Source organism: Myxocyprinus asiaticus, chromosome 7 (genome assembly GCF_019703515.2).
Source record: "Myxocyprinus asiaticus isolate MX2 ecotype Aquarium Trade chromosome 7, UBuf_Myxa_2, whole genome shotgun sequence".
NCBI classification, from domain to species: domain Eukaryota; kingdom Metazoa; phylum Chordata; class Actinopteri; order Cypriniformes; family Catostomidae; genus Myxocyprinus; species Myxocyprinus asiaticus.
Window position 1 is genome coordinate 19,538,258 of NC_059350.1, and position 14,026 is coordinate 19,552,283.

Consider the following 14,026-nt stretch of genomic DNA (forward strand, 5'->3'; position numbering starts at 1 on the left):
GGTTAAAAGTTTTGAAACACTTGACTGAAATATTTCTCATGATCTTAAAAATCTTTTGATCTGAAGGCGTATGCTTAAATATTTGAAATTAGTTTTGTAGACAAAAATATAATTGTGCCACCATATTAATTTATTTCATTATAAAACTAAAATGTAATTTAAAAAAAAGAAGTTTTTGAAATGGATGACATAATTCCCATAGTTCCATTTATGTTATTCCATAGTTTTGATGACTTTACTATTATTCTAAAATGTGAAAAAAATAAATAAAATATATATATATATATATATATAATATATAAAATAAAGAATGAGTGTGTTTTGAAACTTTTGACTGGTAGTGTATGTTTTGATGCTTTTTTATTTGTTGTATGGATCCACATACTGATAAGTTGTGTAAAGCAGTCTTTGGTCATCTTATATAAATGACAAGCCAAAGCATATAATTTAAATGGTTTGTATTAGTAGCTATTAATGGATCACACAGGTTTATATAATAAAGTTTTTGTATTATTATTAAGTTTTATGCAGTGTATTGAGAAACAAAGTAGAAAGAAATTGTTTATATTTCATATTTTACAGCAGTTATGGACAACGCAATTTTACAGTTAAACATTTTTTAAGGTGCAAAGTATTGAAAATCAAATCGAGTAAAAATAATTAACTTTTACAACTATTTCCACACAATAAAAACATTATAAAACATTTTATTTACATATTTTCTACAGCACAATACACTTCCAACAACCAGTTCTGTACTAATAAATGAAAAAATGGGTACAATTTTCAGTTATTTATTATTTTAAGTAGCCTAACAGTCACTGCTACCAAAAACAATCAGTCTTCAGCTGAGTGTAGAGACAGAAACAGCTGTTGCAACCATCACCAACATCTTTAAGTGTACAAGTGTCCCAATGTGCAATCAAAAGTCATCCGCACATTTGCAGTCTTCACGTCTACTTGCACACTAGTGGCCAAACACCGGAAATACGTAAGACAAGTGGGTAAGTATGCAAGACCAAAACCGCAAGTGGGGGTATTGGGACAGGGCCAAGCTAAGACCCTTGTGTCAGGGTCTGGCTGACACAAAACACACATGGCTCCCCCTCCTGCCTCTAATGAGAATTACACTGACCTCAGCATGGCAAGAGTTTACAGAATTCGAACACCATTCACCTTGTAAAGCTACAATTACATTTTTCAAGGGAAGTTCGAGTCACAATACTCCTCTCCATAATGTGATATTGACTGAGCTGTGTCTAAAATCCTGCCTACCTAGAAAAAATTTTTGGGCATCATAGGCAGCTTCCTGTAACTACACCGGGCATTCAAAAGCAGTTGTGTATTCTGACGAAAAGTAAAATATTCTGCAATCAATGTTTCACTAAATATAGTAAATGCTGTACCAGTGACGCATTTTTGATGGGCTGTGTGTTCTTTGGATTTCTTGATTTTTTGTGCCCGACACTGCAAGAACTCTCACCTTTTCATGCTGTTCTATAAGAATCTCCACCACAATGTTCTGGAACTTGAGGTCCATGATGGCTGCCACTGTTTCTTCCTGCGGCCTCATGAGTGTGGGGCCAAAAACCACACCCAAGTTCGCCACTGTCATCAGGTTCTGTTTACTGTTGGCAGCAACGCTAAACACATAAACAGGAACATTAGGGTAAGAACTTGTGTATGCGTGTTATTATTTAATCACTAGAATGATGATAAAAGGTGGAAATTAAATGATGAATTTGCATTGGAGTTTGAAATGTTGTTCTGAAAGCAAGATTAGATGCAGTTGTCCTCCCATTGCAAAGTTTCCCCAGAGAGGTGGTTTGCAGTCTCAGTTGAGTGCAACAGTGCCCGTCCACTTTTTCTTGGTTCTGGAAGTACTTTTCCAATCCAAGTATTTCATAAAGATCTGCATAAATGAGGTCTAAGCCTTGAGCCAAACCAATCAGCTTCGAGGTGAATCACAACATTACAAACTTTGATTTGAAGCAAAAACAAATTGAAAATCTGACAAAAAGACAAAAGGTACAAGACTGTGTACTTAATGTCTTTAATGAGGGAATGAAGTACAATCCCATGAAGCATTATGAATGACGTAATTGATTTAAAAACTATGGAACTATAAAACTACTGATTTAAAGTAGTTGAATGCAATTATAGAATCATTACACTGTAAAATATTCAGATATTTACAAATATACAAGTAGTCTGAGAGTGTTAAGAGACCGTTTCGATTATGTCATTCAGAGTAGCTGGGTTTCCATTCAACTATTTTTATGCACATTTTGAAATTGTGCATAAGAATTCCTGAATGGAAGTGCTTGACATGCAAATAAACTCAAAACTGGCTTAAAATTTAATGCGCTAGGTGGAGGTGGATTTTCTAGAGTTTCGCATTAATTAAAATGTGCATTAAGGTGATGGAAACAGTTTATTCACAAAACGATGACGTGTTTTCGTTCAACTGTTATGAGTGTGCGATGGCATAATGTGACTGGCCCAATGAAAGGTCTGACCTTGGCACCAGGACTGGACAGGGACTAAAATTTGCCCCTGGCAAAATCCAGCCCATCCGGCCTACTCGTGCCCCAATGAATGTTTAATCATGTTTAGGGCCTTAAATAATAATAGAATCAATAAAAATAACAAAAATTTTTAACTGCAAATGCAATTAACAACATTAACACTGCACAGTTAACAACATTAACATTGCATATTTATTTGTTTAGAATGTCGGGGCTGATCTGGTTTTAATCTAGCTTCAGCACGGAGCCTTTAAGGTTCTCATATCATACAGTTGTATAACAGAGAATTGTGTGTCAAATTAAAATGGGTCGCAACTAGACACTGGACAGCGTGGTGCAAGGGCAGATCAGATTAGTCAGCGCTGCGCGGGTGAGAGACACGGGTCCCGCTCATCACACTTTTAGGTTATTTGGCTCTTGGCGTTTCCCATGCGCTGCAGTTATTAGCAGCGCTCGATCGTTTCACTGATTGGCCCACTGCTCGACTGACCGGCCCACTGGGGAAAGTCCCGGTACTCCCGATGGCCAGTCTATCTATGCTTGGCACACAATTTTTCAAACATAGCCCTTGACTTTTGGAAGTGTTTAACCCACAGCTGGTCATTAAAGTCCTCACAATCCGCCAGTACAGTTTTGAGAGCGGGCACTCACAGTTATGCAGAGGCTGGCAGAGTATGGACATAGCAGCCCATTTTAGCCCTCACTTATTCTGTGGCGTTAATTTTTTTGAAATTTCGATGGAATCCCAGCTAGTGTGTCATGGGAGTGAAAGGTTGCTGCTGAGCTCTTTTGCCGCAGTTTGTTTACTGCAACTCTATGATCTTTCTCTTTAGGATTCATGTAGTTCTTTACCAGACATTTTTAAGAAAGGAAGTTGAAATAATGCAGACTGATGGCTTCAACAGATGCATATATCATTGGTTAACAACTTGAAGCTCACAGTAGGTCTGTCTTAAAAAGTTATCGTTAATAATCAATTCCCCTATGATTTTTTGTTTTTAATAGTATTTTTACTTCTGGAAACGGACTACTGCAATAAATTCCTGCTGAATTGACTCTTATAGGATGACAGAGAAATGAATAGTAAGAGATGTGGCCAAAAGTTATTACATAAACTACTTTCATTAAGCAGGAAGGGCCACTAAAGAGGCTCATGATTGATTCATGAACAGTATTTTAGAGTTGCCACTTTTGTGGTTATCAAGTCCCGATTTCATTCGCCAACTATTTTTCTCTCCCCCTACTTTCCCGTCAGTCTCCACTGTCCTGTCCAATAAAGGCAAATAAGCATATATATACACATATATATACACACACACACATATATATAAATATATATATATATACATATACATACATATACATATGTATATACGTATATAAGTATGTGTATATGTATGTATGTGTGTGTGTGTGTATATATATATATATATATATATATATATATATATATATATATATAGATACACACATATATATATATATATATATAGATACACATATATATATATATATATATACACACACACATATATATAAATATATATATATATACACATATATACATATACATATGTATATATGTATATACGTATATATGTATGTATATGTATATATGTATGTGTGTGTGTATATATATATATATATATATATATATATACACATATACATATATATATATATACACACATATACATATATATATATATATATATATATATATATATATATATATATACACACACATATACATATATATATATATATACATATACACATATATACACATATACATACACTATATTGCCAAAAGTATTCGCTCACCCATCCAAATAATTGAATTCAGGTGTTCCAATCACTTCCATTGCCACAGGTGTATAAAATGAAGCACCTAGGCATGCAGACTGCTCCTACAAACATTTGTGAAAGAATGGGCCGCTCTCAGGAGCTCAGTGAATTCCAACGTGGTACTGTGATAGGATGCCACCTGTGCAACAAGTCCAGTCATGAAATTCCCTCGCTACTAAATATTCCACAGTCAACTGTCAGTGGTATTATAACAAAGTGGAAGCGATTGGGAATGACAGCAACTCAGCCACAAAGTGGTAGGCCACGTAAAATGACAGAGCGGGGTCAGCGGATGCTGAGGCGCATAGTGCGCAGAGGTCGCCAACTTTCTGCAGAATCAATCGCTACAGACCTCCAAAGTTCATGTGGCCTTCAGATTAGCTCAAGAACAGTGCATAGAGAGCTTCATGGAATGGGTTTCCATGGCCGAGCAGCTGCATCCAAGCCATACATCACCAAGTGCAATGCAAAGCGTCGGATGCAGTGGTGTAAAGCACGCGGCCACTGGACGCTAGAGCAGTGGAGACGCGTTCTCTGGAGTGACGAATCACGCTTCTCCATCTGGCAATCTGATGGACGAGTCTGGGTTTGGCGGTTGCCAGGAGAACGGTACTTGTCTGACTGCATTGTGCCAACTGTGAAGTTTGGTGGAGGGGGGATTATGGTGTGGGGTTGTTTTTCAGGAGCTGGGCTTGGCCCCTTAGTTCCAGTTAAAGGAACTCTGAATTCTTCAGCATACCAAGAGATTTTGGACAATTCCATGCTCCCAACTTTGTGGGAACAGTTTGGGGATGGCCCCTTCCTGTTCCAACATGACTGCGCACCAGTGCACAAACCATGGTCCATAAAGACATGGATGAGTGAGTTTGGTGTGAAGAACTTGACTGGCCTGCACAGAGTCCTGACCTCAACCCGATAGAGCACCTTTGGGATGAATTAGAGCGAAGACTGCGAGCCAGGCCTTCTCGTCCAACATCAGTGTCTGACCTCACAAATGCGCTTCTGGAAGAATGGTCAAAAATTCCCATAAACACACTCCTAAACCTTGTGGAAAGCCTTCCCAGAAGAGTTGAAGCTGTTATAGCTGCAAAGGGTGGGCCGACATCATATTAAACCCTATGGATTAAGAATGGTATGTCACTTAAGTTCATATGCATCTTAAGGCAGATGAGCGAATACTTTTGGCAATATAGTGTATATATATATATATATATATACACATATATATATATATATATATATATATATATATATATATATACACACACATATATATACACATACATATATACACATATACATATATATATATATATATACACATATATATATACATATATATATATATATATATATATATATATATATACACACACACACATATACATACACATATACATATATACATACACATATACATATACATATATATACATTATATATATACATATATATATATATATATATATATATATATATATATATATATATATATATATATATATATATTATACACACTGTATATATATATATATATATATATAAACTGAATGCATAATATGGACTAAAGTATCGTTATTGCTACTTTTTTGCTATCAGCCTTCTATAGCCAATGTTCTTTGCCGATCATACTTTCCATATAGGTCATTTTGTAAATCATTTGAAACAGTAACCTTACCAACCTCTGTGGTAAGGTCAAAAAAGTCATTCCTACCCTGTGAAGAGTCAATGAGACAAATTTTAAACATATCTGAATATTAGGTATTCTTTCCTGAGGCACCTCAGCTAGTGCAGTCTATCACCACTTCTAAAGGACGCACTTTGAAAGCTAAATATGCCACAGACAACACTAATTAATCACCTCTCTAATCCCATTTCAGATAGCAGGGCAAAATGTTTCGTTTTCCTCTTCATCTCTGATGGGTGCCTAACTGAGCCAATTCCTAAAGCATTTTGCGAGGGTTGGAGTGGATGCAAGTGGAATTTAGTGGCGGATAACCTGAATTTAATTTCCAAACGCACATCCTTGGCTGCCAGCAAAGTCCCACTCTATATTTTGAGGTGATGCGGATGCCCAGTCACTGATTGCCGAAGGTTAGGGAGATTATGTGCTTATCTTCAATTTGCTTAAATTCATATTATACAAAAATGTGCAGCCCAAGGTAAAGCCTTGTAATGATAGCTAACGTTATTTGGAAATCTCTTACCCGATCTAATCTCTTACAGAGAGATGTTGCATAACTCTCTTCTAAAAGTGGGCAGTTGTTGGGTGGAAATGGGAGGGGTAGGGGTTATTCTCTATAGAAGGTTTGATCTAGACTACATAATTTTTTGCCTTGTTTTCCTTTCTTCTCCCAGAGAGTGGAGGGTATAAAAGTCTCCATGTGGAGTTGACATGCTCAGTCTTCCCCCTCTTTAGAGTGCTGTCTGTCTGTTTGCTTTGTTGCCCAGCAACAGAGCTACCCTACGGAAAGCCAGGAACGTTTCTAGTAGTGGTGGCCGTATAATGGGTGTGTGTTTGTGTGTGTAGTGCCAGTAACCACGGTAGAGGGAAAAGTCGGATATTATAGAAAAAGGTGGCTGAAAGCCGAGAGAAAGAAAAAGATGGGCAATGAAGAGGAGACAAAAAAGTGAGAATGTACAAACAAAAATGAGAGAAAATCTGGATGTGTCAGACTAGTGTAAACAGAGAGAGAAAGAGACAAACCAGTTTCCACTCACTTGGCGAGATGCTTGGTAACCAGACTGAGCACTAATCTGTTCCTCTCTGGCAGTTTGTGAACCAGACAGTGAATGGCCTGAACTCTAGATTCTGGACTACCTCTCTCTGTGTAGACAGAAAAAAAAGGGGGTTTTAGAAGATACCTCAAAATATATACTTATAGAATTAAAATCTTTCACAGTGAGAGACGAGAGTGGTGTGAATTTTAATTTCTATTTTAACTGATGTGCCATCAATGTCTGATCCATATTTTTTTTAAGATTCTTTTGAGTTTTGATGACTTTTTTCTAAATATGGAAAATAGTACTGATAAAGAATGAGAAGGTGTGTCCACACTTTTGACCCTCACAATAAGTTTTCCTTGCAATACGTTTTGCGTTCCCTTGCAAAAGATTCTGTTCCCTCGCAATAAGTTCTGTTACATTCCTCCTGACCGCCAGAGACGGTGTTACAGTAATGAATGATTGCAGCGCCAGCCAGACAGGTCGAAAAAAAAAAGTATATCAAAGAAGTCACGTAGTGATGTAAGGCGAGCTGAGAGAATATTAGCCACTGCAGCTCGGCACCCAGCCTCTTTCACTTTTTCGCTTTCGGATTAGGTCATATAGTGTTCATATAGGTCATATAGTGAATTGGATTGTTTTCTACAGACTTCTCTACTCTACTGAGTTTTTATTTTATTTATATGGAGCTCATTTATATTGTCGGTGTCACTGTGCCTCTCGGTTCTATCCGAGGGTGTGTCATCCGCGCTTCGGGCTAGGTTCCCCTTTAACCCGTATCTTTGTTAATGTATTACAATCTGTTGAATTAATGAGCCGTTGGACTCGAGCTGCCGTGTTCGCGTTTATCACGCATTTTTTCCCGCTAATTTTGTGTTTATTTTTCTTTTTCTTTATGCCTATCAGTCCTATTCATGGGTGTGATTGAGTCAATTACGCGGTACTATCGTTCTGGTATTCTTCCTCCACAGATCCTCGCGGTTCATCCGGAGGTTGTGACGCATTTGCATATAGCAATCACTACTTGCAGTTCTATTCGAAGGGCTACTTGACAGTCAAAATGGCTTACAGCGCAATTTCTCCTGCCTGTCCCCTGAATTTTTTACTCTGTCCTAATAAGCTCCTTCCTGATGATGGGCATGATCGCTGCCCATCATGCCTGGGACTTTAACACCTGTGTGAATTGCTTACGTGAAGCGCCATGCCCACACTGTAGCTTGCTGTCTTTGTCTGAGAGACAGTTGCGTTTGGCTGATCTGGACCACAACCGGGAAGCTAATCTTGTAGAACCGGTTCTACAGCAGAGACCTCAAAAGTGTTGTGCCTCTGTAGCCGCTGGCACAAATCCGGCTAAGAAAAGATCCACTTCTAAAGGCAGTCGTTTGGCAGAGCATCTGTTGTCAAAAAAGGTTGCTGGCCTTTCCTCAGATATGGGGGAGATGAAGTGACTCCCTGCAGTCCCTTTAACCAGCAGGCTTGGTCTCTACAGCTACTACGGGCTCCACTGAGGATGCTCAATCACGTTTATCAAACAAAGAGGATACCGCATCTCCTTATCCTACCTCATAGCTCCCACCTTGACACTATATCCATGTATGCTTCTCATACACAATTTCAACAGCACCTTGGTTCTAAAACTGCCGGGTTTGATCATCCGCAGGACGTGCCAGCTGGATCCGATTTGCATGAAGCTGTCCGCAACCACCCAGCAACTAACACAGGTGCAACGTGCCCCAAATTTTAGGGTGCCAACTACGCCTGCTCATCACACCTACACAGCCACGCTAAATTCCCACCAACTGACCTCACACCCAGCAGAGATTTCATGGCTCTTACAATGTCCAAGTGCATCATACCCATGATAGCCCCACTTCCTGCCATACTCCAGGGGGACCACCCCCACAACTTCAAAATGCCAGACTTTCGAGGCCTGAAGTGTTAGGGCCAGTAGTTGGACGCTTCTCAGCTTGTCATCTGAGTTACACAGTATCACACCCTTGGGTCTTGGCAACTCTAACAAAAGGTTATTCTCTTCAGTTCCGACAACGGCCCCCAAAGTTTTCGGGACTCATTCCGACGGTAGACTGGTGGTGGTTGACTCAGTCTGAGATTGTTTCCTTGTTTGAGAAGAGAGCAACAGAGAAAGTTCAACCCCTAGTTCAAAGTGATGGTTTTCACTCAAACTACTTCCTTGTTCCAAAGCAAGACGGAGATTTCCGTCCAATCTTAGATTTAAGGAGACTCAACAGATTCTTAAAGAGGCTCCCTTTTGCATGTTGCGCACTACCAACGTTGTTTGGAAAGCGGCAGAGTGTCTTTCACCCTTAAAGTCTATGTGGCAGCCATTTCAGCGCACCACTCACCCGTTGGGCAGCTTGCAGGGTGCAAGACGTCTTAATCCTGCTCACACTTCGCATTCCCCAGTGTGGGACTTACGTTTGGTGTTGGGATCTCTTTGTCTACCTCTCTTGGAGAATGCAGACCTTAAGTGGAAGTCTTTGAAAGCGGCCTTCCTTCTGGCTATTGCTTCCACTGAGAGGGTTAACAAGCTTCATGCATTGTCCGTGAGTCAGTCCTGCATGAGATGGAAACTGGAAGACGCAGGTGTTTCCCTCTGGCCCAACCCGACCTTCCTTCCTAAGATGCTCATGCACCAGTTCATTAATTAGTCCACTGAGCTGTGTTCTTTCCAACCAACAGCGCTTGAGTCCAGTGATGGACGTTTTATTTCCTTGTGCCCCGTGCAGGCTTTTAGATGTTATGTAGAGGCTACTGCGCAGTGGACACAATCGGATCAGTTGTTTGTCTCTTTTGGGGGCATTAAAAAGTGTGCCCCTCTATCCAAACAGATGCTTTCATGGTGGGTTTTGGAGGTTATCACCATGGCATACAAGAAGGCTCAACGGGGGGCCTGGGTAGCACAGCGAGTAAAGACGCTGACTACCACCCCTGGAGTCGCAAGTTCGAATCCAGGGCGTGCTGAGTGACTCCAGCCAGGTCTTCTAAGCTAGGGAGGGTAGAGTCACATGGGGTAACCTCCTCGTGGTCCCTATAATGTCGCTCTCGGTGGGGCGCGTGGCGAGTTGTGCGTGGACGCCGTGGAGAATAGCGTGAAGCCTCTACATGTGCTATGTCTCCGCGGTAACACGCTCAACAAGCCACGTGATAAGATGCGTGGATTGACGGTCTCGGACACGGAGGCAACTGAGATCTGTCCTCTGCCACCCGGATTGAGTCACTACATCACCACGAGGACATAGAGCGCATTGGGAATTGGGCATTTCAAATTGGGGAGAAAAGGGGAGAAAATAATAAATTAAAATAAAAAGGCTCAATGACCCTTGCCTGAGACAGTTACTTGCCAAGGAAAACGTAGAAAATTTTACCAAACAATTTGGGCAAATTAGCTTCAGAAAAGGTGACTCTGGTTTGCATCCTAGAATAATGTAACTAATTTGATTGATAATATAAACACAATTAAATATTTTGACTCAAGATGGCGCGAGTATGGCTGCTGCGTTGCTAGCTCCGACACAACATTGTAGTTTTTTGTTTGTTTTGTTTACAATTCTTATGTTTTTTTGTCTTGGATGTTGTCTGCCTTATTGTCTACGACAGACAAACACTTTTGGACATTGGTTCTGCAATTACACACCATAAACCCAACTTAAAATTCCTCAATGCCGCCCTGCTGTTTACAAACACGCCAGCGGAGCCCTTTGTCTGGGCAGCCTGGCCGCGGAAACGCAGAAGGAAAAAGGGAAACAGAGCCGGCGTTCTCTTCAGAGTAAGACGTCGCGCAAATCGACCCCCGCTACCCAGTATTCTGCTGGCAAATTTTCAGCCTCTGGACAACAAGCTCTGCGAGCTGAGAGCGCGTATCTCTTTCCAACGAGAGACGAGGGACTGCTGCATTATCTGCCTTACAGAAACTTGGATGTCTGCGGAGATTCCAGACTCAGCCATCGAACCAGCGGGGTTCTCTGTGCACCGAACAGACAGAGCGAAAGACCTCTCAGGTAAAAGCAGAGGTGGTGGTGTATTTTTTATGATCAACAAATCCTGGTGTGATCAGAGGAACGTACATTCTATCAAGTCTTTCTGTTCTCCTGATCTGGAATTTCTCATGCTTCTGTGTCGACCATTCTGGCTACCGAGGGAATTCACAGCGGTCATTATCACTGCTGTGTACATCCCGCCACAAGCCAACACAGACCGGGCACTCAAGGAACCATATGGGATTATAAGCAAGCAGGAAACCGCGCACCCTGAGGCCGCATTCATTGTGATTGGGGACTTTAACAAAGCCAATCTCAAATCAATCGCACCAAAATACCACCAACACATCAGTTTTAACACACAAGGGGACCGGGTTTTGGACCATTGCTACCCTACTGGCTGGTGTTTTTACAGACATTTTCAACCTTTCCCTCTCTTTGTCTGTAGTCCCCACATGCTTTAAAACATCCACCATTGTGCCTGTACCAAAGCAATCCAAAATCACTTGCTTAAATGACTGGCGTCCTGTTGCTCTGACCCCCATCATCAGCAAATGCTTTGAGAGACAAATCAGAGATTACATCTGCTCTGTGCTGCCTCCATCACTGGACCCATTGCAGTTTGCTTACCGCAACAACCGCTCCACTGATGATGCCATTGCATCTACAATAAACACTGCTCTCTCCCACCTGGAAAAAAGGAACACTTATGTGAGAATGCTGTTTGTAGACTACAGCTCAGCATTCAACACCATAGTGCCCTCCATGCTTAATGAGAAACTCCGGGCTCTGGGCTTAAACAGCTCGCTGTGCAGCTGGATCCTGGACTTCCTGTCAAGCAGACGCCAGGTGGTTAGAATGGGCAGTAACATCTCATCACTGACCCTCAACACTGGAGCCCCACAGGGCTGTGTTCTCAGCCCACTCCTGTACTCCCTGTACACACATGACTGTGTGGCAACACACAGCTCCAATGCCATCATTAAGTTTGCTGATGATACGACGGTGGTAGGTCTGATCACTGACAATGATGAATCTGACACGCTGGTGCCAGGAGCACAACCTCTCCCTCAACGTCAGTAAGACAAAGGAGCTTGTGGTGGACTTCAGGAGAAGAGAAAGAGAACACAGCCCCATCACCATCAATTGAGCACCAGTGGAGAGAGTCAGCAGCTTCAAGTTCCTCGGTGTCCACATCACAGAGGAACTCACATGGTCCGTCCACACTGAGGCCATTGTGAAGAAGGCTCGTCAGAGCCTCTTCTTCCTGAGACGACTGAGGAAGATTGAAATGAACCACCACATCCTCCCACAGTTCTACACCAGCACTGTAGAGAGCATCCTGACTGGCTGCATCTCTGCCTGGTACGGGAATAGCACCGCCCACAACCACAAAGCCCTGCAAAGGGTGGTGCGAACTGTCAGACACATCATCGGAGGTGAGCTTCCCTCCCTCCAGGACATATATACTAGTCGGTGTGTGAAAAAAGCTCGGAGGATCATCAGAGACTCCAGCCACCCGAGCCATGGGCTGCTCTCACTGCTACCATCAGGCAGGCGGTATCGCAGCATCCGGATCCGCACCAGCCGACTTCATGACAGCTTCTTCCCCCAAGCAATCAGACTTTTGAACTCTTGATCTCTCACGATCAATATACATCAGCACTGCACTTTATTAATCTTATTATCTCACACTGGACTGTCATAATTATATCTCTCTTAACAACACACTGGCAACTGACTATCAACCGACAGGCTGAATGTCAATACAGTACAATACAACCTACTGTACATTTTATATATACTATATATACTATTTTTTATTGTATAATGTGTATTCTATATTGTGTGTATTGTATAATGTACATTGTATGTTACTATTTGTATATTGTGTTGTGTGTAATTATGTGTATATTAGATTTTAAATTGTGTTGTGTAAATTTGAAGTTTATTGTAAATTGGTGTGGATCTCATCACTTTCACGACTGCTATGTTGCTCGGAACTGCACCCAAGAATTTCACACACTATTGCACTTGTGTATATGGTTGTGTGACAATAAAAGTGATTTGATTTGAAATATATTGCGGTTAAAAACGCAGATGATAGTATCGAAAATTATACAGCCTTTTGATCAAATCCTCCATACTGAGATAAAACAATGTCACAAGAGTGACGTTTACGTGGTGCTGGATTAAAGTCTCTACAGTCCCGTTTCCCTTGAGACTTCCCTAAATTTGTAATCAATTAGGATTGTTTTCTGAGCTTAGTACATGGAGTGTTAAAAGACTTGCCACTTTTGATATATTTACAGCCCCTTACAAACCCGCAGACCCACAACTACCCACTGATCTTGATCTTAGATTCATATTTTGAAAGAGTACAAAGAATTGTACTCAGTAATACTTTAGCCAAGCATTACATCCCCTTCAGCATTTACCAAACAAGCTCACAATGACATACACATATTCTTAGTTTATGGCAGTGGTTCTCAAAGTGTGGGGGGCGCTGGTATTGCAAGGGGGGCGCGGAAGACTGACCAGTCAAATCTCGTTCACTTTCACACATTCAACAAAAATAGTGAAAATTCACATAAGAACTGATGTGCGCAGTTTCTCTTCCTCTGCCATTTCTCCTGTCTTGTTTAAACTTTCACCTGGCACATCAGCACATCCTGCACGAGCAGCTCTTGACAGCCCAAAGCGTTGATGTCAGGTGCGCTCATGTAAACAAGGTCATTCTTGCGTGCGCACCGGTTTCAAATGAGTGAAGAGGTGAATTAACACTTACTGTTCCTCACACAACACTATCATATGGCTTCAGAAGAATTTAAATCTAAGGCACGAGTGGGGGGCTTGTTTCAAAGGTGGGGTGTGACCCGAAAAAATTGAAAACCACTGGTTTATGGTATTTGTAAAGTAACTGATTGG

General features: G+C 41.1%; 1 protein-coding gene across 1 annotated transcript in view; it reads right to left on the reverse strand.

Annotated features, from left to right (window-relative positions):
• The window catches only part of arhgap10 (Rho GTPase activating protein 10), a 115,352-nt gene that overhangs the window by 25,906 nt on the left and 75,420 nt on the right, over positions 1–14,026 (reverse strand). Inside the window, exons 17-18 of the mRNA XM_051702916.1 lie at positions 7,098–7,203; positions 1,484–1,643 (exon numbers count right to left, since the gene is read on the reverse strand). Coding sequence (XP_051558876.1) covers positions 1,484–1,643; positions 7,098–7,203 — 266 coding nt within the window. The remainder of the gene's footprint in view (positions 1–1,483; positions 1,644–7,097; positions 7,204–14,026) is intronic.